This window comes from Choristoneura fumiferana, chromosome 4, assembly GCF_025370935.1.
Source record: "Choristoneura fumiferana chromosome 4, NRCan_CFum_1, whole genome shotgun sequence".
Taxonomy (NCBI): Eukaryota; Metazoa; Arthropoda; class Insecta; order Lepidoptera; family Tortricidae; genus Choristoneura; species Choristoneura fumiferana.
Window position 1 is genome coordinate 9,145,718 of NC_133475.1, and position 13,282 is coordinate 9,158,999.

Genomic DNA, 13,282 nt, shown 5'->3' on the forward strand with positions numbered 1-13,282 from the left:
GATTTTTTGACATTCATAAAGTGCTTCTTATAGCCTAAATTGAACACAGATATTTTGCTTTGGCTTTGATGTACTGAGGGTCATTAGAGAAAGAAGCAAGCTCAATTTTGGATAGCCTTATCAGTCCAGAAATAATATGTAGTAGGTACCTAGTAATACTATACTCAGCCGGTTGCATTATGAAATTATTACAAATTTTCCCATTTAAACCCACCATTCCAGGCTGCCAACAATATTACGAGTAGGTATATGGAGTGATAATGGAAGGACCTCAGAACACTCTCCATGTAAAAAAAAAACAAAGCAAACGAACAATGAAAACAAAAGCATTTCTTTTTCTAGTGGTAATGAGACATGGTTTATTAATGATACGTACCTATCTGCCGTAAGGAAGGACAGGTGCTGCCATCTCTCGGAGTTTTCTTACACTTCGTCGTGAATATTGCCCATTTCATTACACAGGGCGTTGTTAATTGTCAGATGAATCCAGAACAAAATATTTACTTGTTTTGGTACCATATATGTGCACCGAATTTGTTGGCAACACCACATTAAATGTCTAGCCTCTTGGATTCAACATGGCGAACTAATGTGTCGCGTCTAATTGTGCTCTTAAATTTTATAAATTAATAAATCTTTACTGCTGCAAAAAGGACTTTCACTGAACAGAAGAAAGGAAATACAGTCCACTACTAAAGAACTAACAATTCTTCATGGTCCTCCGAACTGCGAAGCAAGAATATTTCTGCAACTTATTCAGTGACGGAAGCCATTGTGAAAATTACAGTGAAGAAAACAATAATTGTTCAGTGATATTTCCATACAAAACAAGCGTAAAGGCTGCACATCTAACGAAGATCGAAGATATTACAGGTTTCAGCATAGCTGACATTCAGCTACTCCAAAATATTTCGTTCGATTTCGATAGAAGAATTCAAGGTCAGTCATTCAGTTCTGTGGGGCGGTGCCGGGACGTGCGCAATTTCGCTATAGCAACACTGCGTCGGCGGCGGTTGCGCGTGCATCGGATAGTGAGTAGCCAGCCTTATGTGCGTGTGCGACCTCATCGGCTCCCTGAACCTACCACTCCAGAGACATTATAGTGTTTAGTTTATCTGTGCATTATTGACAACTACTTTTCTCCGTTTTAGAAACGCATTTTTCGTTTAGGTACTTACCATTGTCGAGTTGTTTTGTGTCCGTAATCCTGTATAATTGTTTGTATAAGTGCTTTATAAGTGCACGCCGTGTACCTAAATTAAATTTATATTAAGTTTACAATTGTACCGGTGACAAACATGGAGGAAGAATTAAAGAAATTAGTCGCTAAGCGGGGCTATTTAAAGGCTAGCCTTACGAGGATTTTTAACGCAGTGGACAGGGCTGATCAAGAACCTTTATCTCCAGCGCTTGCGCAAACCAAAATAGGTAGGTTAAGAGAATTATTCCTTAGCTATCAAGACATAAACATTGAAATATTGTGTCTCAATTCCGCGGACACTGAAAATGTAGGCGAATCTGAGGACAAGTACGCGGCATGTTTAACCAAGCTAAGTGTAATCTCAGCGAACACAGACGCTAGTTCACAACCAGTGCGTCATAGCCAAGTGTCCAATATAAAATTGCCATCAATTGATATAGATACTTTCACAGGCCAATACCGCGATTACACTCGGTTTATAAATATCTTCACGTCAATGATACACAATAATACCACGCTCGATGATGTGCAACGACTGTATTATTTACGTAATTTTGTCAGCGGCGAACCTCTTGATCTTATAAAGAACCTACCAATTTTCGGCGAAAGTTATACTGAAGCACTATCGATTTTGAAGGACAGGTATGACAATAGAAACCTCATAATGAGTGACCACATTTCACAGTTATTGGAATTGGCACCTTCAAAACCGACAGCTGCTAGTCTGAGGGAATTTTCAGCACATGTTAAACAACAAGTAAAGGCATTAACATGCATACACGAGTCTGTCTCACATTGGGACATCATATTGGTGCATTTACTTGTGAAAAAACTTGATCCTACCACCGCTAATGCCTTTCAACTAAATAGAGACTGCAAAATAGAGCCGACTATTAATGAGTTTGTACAATTTATAGAGAAAAGAGCACTGGCACTGGAGAGTGTTGACCAAGGTACAAGTAAGCAATGCGACAATGTAGTCGTAAACGCAGCATACCAACGGGACACGGAGCGACAGATGAGCATGCGTCAATGTATACACTGTAAGTCCAACCATAAGTTATTTACTTGTGCAAAATTTAAACTGTTACCAGTCAATGACAGACTAGCCTTTGTAAAATCCAAAGCGCTATGTCCAGTATGTCTAAATTCTCATCCTGGGAAATGTAGGTACCACTTCAAATGCAATCACTGCAAAGACAGGAGCCATAACTCTCTGCTTCATGTCAACACGCCTGCAATAGCTTCAGGTACAGTGACTTTAGCATCAAGTATTGAAGAAAGCCAATGTTTGCTGCCTACTGCCCGAGTCTACCTTGTGGGCCAGGACGGGACAAAATATAATGTAAAAGTATTATTAGACAGTGGCTCACAGGTGTCATTTGTTACAACTGAGCTTGTGCAACGATTAGGTTTGACTCCTGTGCAGAAAGAAGTCACTATTGTGGGTATCACAAATGTAAACAATAAAGTCAATTACAGTATCCCACTTGAAGTATATTCACGTATCTCCCCATTCAAACTTTCTGTCAACTGTCATGTGGTTGATTCAATTACATGCAAATTGCCGCAAACAAAGTTGGACATGTCTAACATTTACATTCCTCCCGGCATACAGCTTGCAGACAATGATTATAATATACCGGGTGAGATACATATGTTGATGGGTTGTGACGCATTTTTCCAGCTGCTCCTGCCGCAACAGCCAGCTCTGGCCAGGCAGTCGTCGGCGCAACATAGTGTCCAGCCTACAATAATCAACACGCACTTCGGGCATGTCATCGGTGGCAGTCTGCCGCTGCAACAACAGGCCTGCAATAAAACAGTTAGTCTACACTGCCAGGTATGCAAGTCTGATAATGACAACATCAATGAAACCCTACAAACCTTTTGGAAAACTGAAGAAGTACCTGAAATATTCAAAGAACAAGCCTCTGAGACAGATTTATGCGAGGAAATATTTCAGAATACTGTACAATTATGTAATAATCAGTTTCAAGTTGATTTACCATTAAAACTACCGCTTGAACATATTAATGACACTCTGGGTAAATCTTTTGAGTTGGCATTGAGTAGATTTTTAAATTTAGAAAAAAAATTATCCAGGTTTCCAAATTTGCTTGAACAGTACAAACAATTCATTCAGGAATACATTGACCTAGGTCATGGCCACTATGTGGACATTGAAACCATGGACCTCAACAAGGATGCTGTGTATTTCTTACCACATCGCGCAGTAATCAATGAAAATAGTAAATCTACTAAAACAAGGGTGGTATTTGATGGGTCATTAAAGACTAATAAAAAAATCTCACTAAACAATCTCTTGCTAAATGGTGCTTTAATGCAAAAGGATCTATTTCAAATAATGCTTTTGTTTCGTTTAGGCGATTACACGTTCACGACCGATATACGTCGCATGTTTAGGGCAATTGCACTCAGTCCTATTCACACTTCGCTACAAAATATATTATGGCGTGACGATCCTAGCGAACCCATACGTTGCATTCGCTTAGATACGGTGACATACGGCTTAAAGAGTTCTACGTTCTTAGCCACACGGTGTTTGTTTGAGCTTGCATCACGTTATGAGCATGACTATCCTTTGGCAGCATTTATCATAAGAAACTGCAGTTATGTTGATGACGTTTTATATTGCGATTCGGACATAACTACAGTTCTTGAGGCAAAACGACAGTTGCGTGAACTACTAATGCTTGGGGGTTTTAACACACATAAGTGGTCTTCCAATCACGCACCGATTCTGTCAGATATTCCTCCGACTGAGCAACATTTCGATGAGCTTGATTTACAACGAGACAATCATAAATTAAAGGCATTAGGATTAACTATTGACAACAATAAAGATTGTTTTACAATCTCTTGTCCAGAGACCTTCAATAGCCAATCAGTGACAAAACGAGATATTTTAAGCTACATTTCAAAGTTTTACGACCCAATGGGATTTGTAAGCCCTATTATTGTTAAGGCTAAAGCTATTATGCAGAGGTTATGGTCAGAGCAGATTGATTGGGATGCTACGCCAAGTAATGCTTTAAAGAGTGAGTGGTTACAATTTGCACAAGGTTTGTCTAGCATGAATCCCATTTACTTAGATCGCAACATTCCAGTCAACGACACTGCTGCTGCTGTCCAGCTCATCGGCTTTTCCGACGCATCCAGTTCTACAGGCTACGGCTGCTGCATTTACCTGAGAGTGGTTGATCAAGCTGGTAAGGCAACATTATCTTTACTTTGCTCGAAATCACGGATTAACCCACTCAACAACAAACTAACGGTGCCGAGACTGGAGTTGAACGCTGCACTGCTTCTAGCAAAACTTATTACAAGGGTTTATAACACATTAACACTGAAGCTTAAAATCAATGATGTAATTCTCTTCACTGACTCGCAAATTGTTCTGGCGTGGCTTGCAACTGAACCGACGCAACTTCAAGCTTATGTTGCTAACCGAGTGAGTGTAATTAAAAACCAAACAGGTGACTGGCGCTGGCTATACGTCGGCACAGCAGACAATCCTGCGGACCTGGTGAGCAGAGGTGTGGATCCGCATCAACTAGCTGACTGTACGCTTTGGTGGCGTGGACCTTCGTTCTTACTAGATAAGTATGACTTTGCAAATAATAAGTCATCTCCGCCAGAGGTCGTACCAGAGCTTAAAGCTTGCTCAGCGCTCTCCAGTTGCTCAGTCTCTCACGTCAAAGATAAAGGCAATTCTTTTCTTGAAGCGGTCATAAATAAGTACTCAGACATAAATAAAATGACACGTTTAGTGGCATACTTCCTTAGATTTATTAATTATCTAAAGACTAAAATAAATAACAGAAATGGGACATTGCAATTTAAATCTTTAACCAGTGTGGAGTTACAAAGGGCATTGGCGCTCATAATTAAACATGATCAGAGTATTCATCACGCTGACAATATTGATGCAATCAAAACCAACAAACCAGTCAATGCTTCTTTAGTAAATCTACATCCCTTTCTCGATGGTGATTCCATTTTAAGAGTAGGAGGACGGCTTCAAAACTCAAACCAGTCGTACTCACAGAAACATCCTATCATATTATGTAATGGATCAAAGATTACAGAATTAATAATTCGTAGTGAGCACGCTAGGCTATTACATGCTGGACCTACATTAATTTTGTCTAGCCTAAAACAAAGATTCTGGTTAATAAATGGTATTAGAGAGATAAAAAGGTAACACATAAATGCATGATTTGTTTTAGATTAAAAGCGGAAGCATCAAAACAATTAATGGGTTCCTTACCTGCTGATAGAGTTACCAGACCCATGCGACCCTTTCAAAAGGTTGGCTTTGACTTTCTAGGCCCAGTTGAAGTTAAACAATCTCGAATCAGACGTGCTGTAGTAAGCAAAGGTTATGTTTGCGTATTCGTGTGCTTCAGCACTAAAGCAGTTCACTTAGAACTTTGTTCAGATCTTACCACCGCTACATTTCTCGCGTGTTTTAAAAGATTTGTCTCGCGTAGAGGTTTGCCAACTGACTGTTACTGCGATAATGCCAGTACATTTAAATCGGCCAATACCCAACTTTCCAAAGAACACCGGGCACAGGTACAAACTTATGCTGCAGAGATGCAGATCAATTTTCATTTCATACCGTGCTATTCTCCTGTCTTTGGTGGTCTATGGGAGGCAGCCGTTAAGAGTACTAAGTTTCACTTAAAAAGAACGATCCAGAAGGCCTTATTAACTTACGAGGAACTTAGTACAGTCTTGTCGCAAATAGAGGCAGTGTTAAATTCACGTCCATTGACCCCTATGACTTCTAATTGTGATGACTATACATACTTAACTCCTGGTCACTTTTTAATTGGTGCAGCAATGACTTCATATCCTGAATCTGATGTGACTGACGTCCCGATGAATAGGCTAAAGATGTGGCGTACTTGTACTCATATGGTACAATGCTTTTGGAAGGTGTGGCACAGGCATTACTTAAACGTCTTACAGCATAGGCCTAAATGGCATACTGACGAACCAAACATTCAAGTAGGCTCACTCGTGCTCCTTATAGAGAAGGACACACCTCCGATGAACTGGCCGATGGCACGTGTTGTGCGTGTATGTCCTGGAAAAGATGATAAGGTTAGGGCGATCGAAGTAAAAACTCCTAATGGCAGGACACATGTCAGGTCTATCACCAAAGTATGTGCGTTACCGGTACAATAATTTGCATTTAGTTAAGATTATGTAACTTACATATATTTAAGTAAAACTTACCTGTTGAGCTTGTATATCATAATGATTAAGAGGCTATTACTCATTCCTGTTGTAGTAGTAACCTTCTCAACAGAACAATTATTAAATTTAGGTCAATCATTATTATGACATAAGTTATAAATTCTAACCTGTTGTTATTCTGTAGAATCCTTCAGCTAAACCTGAAAAAATAATATTTACCTTTTGTGTTGCTGTAGACTCCTTCAGCTAAACCTGAAAAAAAAAAGTGTAAAAATAATTATCTTAATATACAATGTTAATTTCATTACAGGAAAAATATAATAAATAACTTACCTTGTTTTGTTACCGATACTGTCTTATGTTGTATACAGGTATGCTTACCAAATAATAAATAAATGGTTGACTGTACTGTAATAATAATAATATCTCTTAGATTATTCTAGATTGTAAGAACTTAATGATCTCAACAATATTTTGATGTCATATTGTGTGGTCACAATTATAGTTTTTGCTATTGTAAAAATGTTAAAATAACATTTTAATTTTCTTTCTTGAGGCCGCAACATGTTGGCAACACCACATTAAATGTCTAGCCTCTTGGATTCAACATGGCGAACTAATGTGTCGCGTCTAATTGTGCTCTTAAATTTTATAAATTAATAAATCTTTACTGCTGCAAAAAGGACTTTCACTGAACAGAAGAAAGGAAATACAGTCCACTACTAAAGAACTAACAATTCTTCAGAATTACAATGAGGGGACAATTAGGTACTAGATTTAAATGTGATATTGTCAGTTTCAAAGGACAATACAGTTGTGATTACTATACTGAACTGAAGTAAATACTGAAGTAGATATTAGTTGGAGACCGAATTTCAAAATTAAATCACTTTAAATTAACCATCAGAAAGTGGTAAAAATGTCTTTGTTTGTTGCGTAGTTGTTTATACAACTCATTTTTTTTCGACTTGTTTGCAAGATGAATCAGTGCTGTAATTTTCTACTACTCAAACCTACTCAAGTGATTCAAAGTTTTAGTCAAAATATCTGTATTCAAGCTATAACAAGCACCTTATAAAGTAAAATATCAAAAATCAACCCCCTCAGTTTTCAATCACAAGCTCTATTTGAGTTGATATTCATATTGGCACGCCCGATTAATCAGTCACAGTAATACATACAAAATATAATTACCTAGTGTTTACCCGTGGCTTCGCACGCGTTAACTATTCGATCTGGTAGTTACAATTGAAATTCCGGGATTTTACAAAATTCCCCTTGGAATTCCCAAAATTTATATCATGGTTTTCATTGAGGTTGTGTTAAGAACGACTATCCAAAATTTCAAAACTCTAAGCCCAGCTGTTGTTATTTCGAGATTTATCCCTATCCCGTGGCAATATCGGGATAAAAAGTATCCTATGTTTTAATCCAGATTTTAAGGGTCGATCAACTTTTTCTTGTCACTCGTTGCTATAGTTGGGGTCTCCTGAGCCACTCTTTAAACCGTAAGTTTGCCTGAGCCACTCTTTAAAGGGTTTAAGCCCCTTCTAAAATTGTTCATCTAATAAGCATGTTAGTATAATGTGATACAACGTTTCTTCTATTCTATTCACTTCGCTGACTGGACAGAATAACAACAAGAAATAATTGATCCACCCATAAACTAACTTTTTGCCAAATTACATCCAATTCCGTCCAGCCGTTTCAGCGTGAAGAAGTAACAAACATACTCACTCACTCACTCACAAAGTTTCGCATTTAGGTATAATATTAGTAGGATTAACCAGCGGCTTTACACGCGTAAACTATTAAATCCTGCAGTTGACCTGAAATACCGGGTTTTCGCTAAATTACCATGGGAATCCCCAAAAATTACACTATGTACCCGCGCCAAATTTCATGTTTCTAATCCCAACAGTTGTGTTTTCAATAATTTATCCCTATCCCTTGGGAATATCGTGACAAAACATAGCCAATGTGTTATTTCAGACGTGCAACAGCATACCTACCAAATTTAATCCATATTCGTCCAGCCGTTTTAATGTGAACGAATAAAAAACACACATTCATTCTGACAACATTTCGCGTTAAGTAGTAGTTTTAGTTTAGTAGAATAAAACTTTATTTATTTAATAAGAGCACCTTATTGTTTCAGCTCACGTCAGAATCCTACCAAAATAGACCGATCAACGATGTACGAGTAAGGCACGGGCAGCAAGTTGGAGCTATTCGGAGAGCACGTAACCTCTTTGTTTATGACAATATAGGACTAACTTGGTATCTAGCGGTCGGCGGTAACACGTTACGAGTTTTCATGGATATTCTACAGGTTTTATGAACATTTAACCTAACCACCTTAGAAAAGTAACCCCCGATATTGTCATTTCGACATTTAATGTCTCAATCTTCAATGAAATTTAGAGAGCCATCTTAATATTTTCTTAATGCAATGACACACTATCCTTCGTGTTGACTATCTGTTGATATTGTTGTTTCTTGTGCTGCTGCGAATAGTAAATATTTTTTCTTGCTTTCTTTAAATAAACTGGCTTTCGATTGAAAAAATCGGCCAAGTGTTTTGTGCCACACGCAGTATAGGGTTTCATATTAAGATTCGGCCAATATTCGATATGTATTTAATTTAGATCGGCCACCCATTTCTTGCGTAACTTAAAAAGCCACCCACAGTTTCATTTTTAAACTCGTTATAGGTAGGTACTTTAATTTTTTTTTTCAGATTTTTCGAGCCAACAGTACCGGCTACGGCAATACCAAAGACACTTGACTAAATCGAAAAATGATTGAGCAATTATTGTGCATATAAGTACATATATTTATCCTACTTATATTCTACGACAATCTTCCAAATGACTGCAATGATTTCGAGTCTAAAAATCGATGTCAGTGTTATCTTCGAAAATAAAAATTTAGTTAAGTAGTTTTCATTTAACGACCTTATGTTCGGTGGCGCCATCTTTTAACGATATGTAAAACTTGGTCGCTCTGTAGTCTTTGGTCGCTCTGGCTTCTCTGGCACTATTTGTAAACAGGATGACTTGCATAATAATTATGCAATCGCAGCGTACCTAGGTAATGTTTTCGATCAGTGCTTGCACTATTCTAGACTAGACTGGAAATTTTAAACAGAATTTTAGTTTTATTTTAAATCCGTAATCCGCTCCATTTATTATTCAGCCTCACAAAACTTCCATCATTGAACAGAATTATCATGAAAACTTATAATACTTAGCTGCTATCTTTAGGTATTCAGCAAGTGTGGTGACGTCACGATACCGTACCAGTGAACGAGCGCGCGACGACCGGCGTTGTCTTAGTGAAGTGTTTAGAGATATATTTACCCCAGGCTGGTACAGATTGTCACTTGTCTTTTAACTTTTAAGCCTAGTTTACACCATAAAAGTCATTTCGTGCGTTATTTCCTCCATTTCCATTTTACCAACGGACATCTAGGCGGAGGGAATGTCTTCACTTCACCCTTATGTACCTAGTATTCCATTGGTTCGCACGAAGCAGTTCGCATCACGTCGGTGATACCGCAATACCGCGTAACTAGCATTTTCCATAAGGTATAATTTGCACTGCACTAACAGTACTGACATTGTACTGTTCTGACAGTGAAAATTATTCCTTATGGGAAATGCTAGTTACGCGGTATTGCAGTACCTATAACCGACGAAAAAAATAAAATAAAATCAGTTTATTGCAGACAGAGTCCATATTATAAGCGATAGTAAGTACATTATTTACTTAAATTAATTAATAATTTAAATTTTAATTTAAATTTCAGCCACCCTCAGGGACACCTGGCACAAGCACATCTTGTTGAAAACAAAAATGACACTATTGTGTATTGTGTGTGTTGTATTCAACAATACCTCTCCTTGCAGTCGGGTAAAAAGTGCTACTTTTCAGTATAGCGATCTAAAAAAGAAGAGTTTAAAAAAAACAGTAAGCATAGTGTCTTTTTCTCTTTAACAGTTCTGCATATTTTTGGGATAGATATTTTAAACTTCGAGTCGTTAGAGTCGTTTTTCATTTACAAAGTTTTATCACAATTGTCTCCTACTCTCTCACTCATTTATTGAAAATGACTTTATTCAAACAAAAAAGTACATTTTAAGAGTAACGTAAAAGGTATGTCTTTGCATTGCGCGCGTCTCGCCAGATAGTTTGTAGATAGCGGATAAACTAAAATTGTCATTTTTTGTTTAGTGTTATTTTTTGCTTCAACAAGCGAATGGGTTCGTACCCAGTGCCGCAAGATGGGACAGTCAGCCTTCTTGCTAATGACGCTCAGGATGGTGTTGGTGCTCCCGCGCCCCCTGCACAATTGCATATGAGCGAGGCTAGGCTGTTACAGAACTAGTGAGAAACACCTTTGGCCTCATCAGCATTTTTCATCATGTTAGATAGGGGTCAATCACGTGTCAGTTTTACGTAAAAAAAACATATGTAGCGACCTCTCGTGCAAGTATGCACGAAATTATTTCCTTAGTCGATAACCTGGGTATATTTTTTTCTGTACAACCAGGTTCGATTCCCGCCTGAATTGAGTGATTTTTTTAGGGTTCCGTAGCCAAAATGGCAAAAACGGAATTATATGAATTAAATTTGGGTTATGTTCCGCGTACATTGATTTTAGAGCAGCTCGTCTCGTGATCATGGCGCATGCAGCTGAAGGGCTACTACCTACGAAACTCGAAATTCGAAGTTCGTGTCGTGCGGTTCCTCTGACACTTATACTATTTAATACGAGAGCGGGAGGGACGGTACGATACGAACTTCGAGTTTCGAGTTTCGTAGTAGCCCTGCTGTGCCGAAATATCGAGCTGCTCTAAAATCAAGGTACGCGGAACAAATCCCGAATTTAAATCATAAAATTAGTAGTGACCGCGATGACCGTATAATATTTTGAACGGAATTATAGTTTCGCCATGTCTGTCTGTCTGTTCGTCCGCGGCTTTGCTCAGATGCTATCACAGCTAGAGAACAGTAATTTTGGACGGATATATTTAGCAAATATGCCGATATAATGGCAAAAAAATTAAATAAAATAGACGTAAAGGTGGGTCGGGGTAATGTTTTTTCTGGTCTTTTTCTTGCTTAATCTCTGAACACAGTTTGTCTCTTATATAAAACAGTTAACATGATGCCTTGGAACAGATCTTTTAATATCTTACAGTTTAAGTCCATTTACTGACCAAACTAAATGAACCCTGTCTCCAATCACTTAGCTTTACTTACATCGCAATTTGCTAGCGACGTATGCAAATTTGTCGCCTGCGCATTCACGGGGGCCTGTATTTACAATTAAAATATGCAAATGAAGATATTACCCACTACTTTTCATTCCGGCTCGATGGAGTTCGAATAGGGATGCAAAATAGTTGCACCCTCGCCGCTGTTAGAAATATGGACCATGCCCCTCCGACGCAATGGCGACAAAAACTCAATTTGTGTGTTTATACATTCACTTATCTGGGTTTGCGTTGTCATATAAACGCCGTAAGCGATTTCATACCATGAATAAGTAGACTAGATTCCGATATAAGGTATATATCATTAGATTAGCATTATTGTTCGTCAGTTAGAATTGAAAAAAATAATTTTTCTTTTGTCAAGGAAACAAAAAATTTACGACCGAATGGCCAAGTGGTTAGAGAACCTGTCTACGAAGCATGAGGTCCCGAGTTCAGTTCCTAGTCGGGGCAGTTATTTGTAATGAATAATACGAATGTTTGTTCTCGGGTCTTGTAATAGTATGTTTAATAAGTATTTAAGAATGTATTTATCTATATAAGTATGTTTATCCGTTGCCTAGTCTCCATAGTACAAGCTATGTGCTTATATTGGTGTCAAGTGTCCCATGATATTTATTTATTTATTACTTTATTTCAATTATGGATTTATAGCCGGTTAAAGCTCCGTATGACGTCACATTTATGTAGGTGTGAGACGCCCACTTTTTACTAAAGAGTGACGTCACGCACGGGCTCCCACTCCCGAACTTGAACGCGCTTCATCAATTGCGCCTTTTGTCCAATGATGGACTAATTAGAATTCAGTAAGTAGTTATAAACCACCGCTAAAAAACTCGCTTTCATAAAAAAAACTACATCGAAATCGTCCGTTTCAGAGCTACGATGCTAAACTAATAGTACAGTGTGGAGGTGAAGGAGCTGCATGAACACACATTTGTTGCATAGACGTCGCTATTGTAAGGTCACGGGTGAGCAAAGTAATTGTTATAAATAAATAAATAATAAATATCATGGGAGACTTGACACCAATTGATCGACCTAGTTCCGAACTAAGCAAAGCTTACTATGGATACTAGGCAACGGATAAACATACGCTTATCCTCTATATAACCAAATGTTTTTCCTAACTAGGTTAGCTGGAAGAGATCCCTTTTTAGGGATAAGCTCGCCTTTGTTCTCCTCTTTGTGCTTTTGTATTTTTATTTTTATGTGCAATAAAGAGTTTACATACATACATACTTACTTATATAGATAAATACATACTTAAATACATATTATCATATTAAACATCCAAGACCCGAGAACAAACATTCGTATTATTCATACAAAAATATCTATCCCGACCGGGGATCGAACCCGTGCCCTCAAGCTTCGTAGTTAGGTTCTCTAACCACTTGGCCATCTGGTCGCCAAAAGACCCCAAACCAAAGAAACAGTTCAAAGGAATTGAACCCATAAAAAAGTTAACGAAGGACTCCCAGTCAAGGCAGGCATGCAGATTAAGTAAGTATGTACTTCAATTAAAAACTGGCTTTTTCTCTATTCAAACACCGTGTGAAAACTA

At 38.1% G+C, this 13,282-nt stretch overlaps 1 protein-coding gene across 2 annotated transcripts; it reads left to right on the forward strand.

The window, feature by feature from the left end:
* The first annotated feature begins 539 nt into the window (after positions 1 to 539).
* LOC141427045 (uncharacterized) lies at positions 540 to 9,309 on the forward strand. 2 transcript variants are annotated; one of them, XM_074086276.1, is made up of 3 exons: positions 540 to 3,044; positions 8,592 to 8,765; positions 9,174 to 9,309. In XM_074086276.1, the coding sequence occupies exons 1-3, from the start codon at positions 1,299 to 1,301 to the stop codon at positions 9,219 to 9,221; spliced, it is 1,968 nt and encodes a 655-aa protein (XP_073942377.1). In that variant the 5' UTR covers positions 540 to 1,298; the 3' UTR covers positions 9,222 to 9,309. The 2 variants fall into 2 exon arrangements, with proteins under 2 accessions (XP_073942377.1, XP_073942379.1); XM_074086278.1 differs by lacking the exons at positions 8,592 to 8,765; positions 9,174 to 9,309 and having other exon boundaries at positions 540 to 2,244; positions 2,889 to 2,974.
* The last annotated feature ends 3,973 nt before the right edge of the window (positions 9,310 to 13,282 follow it).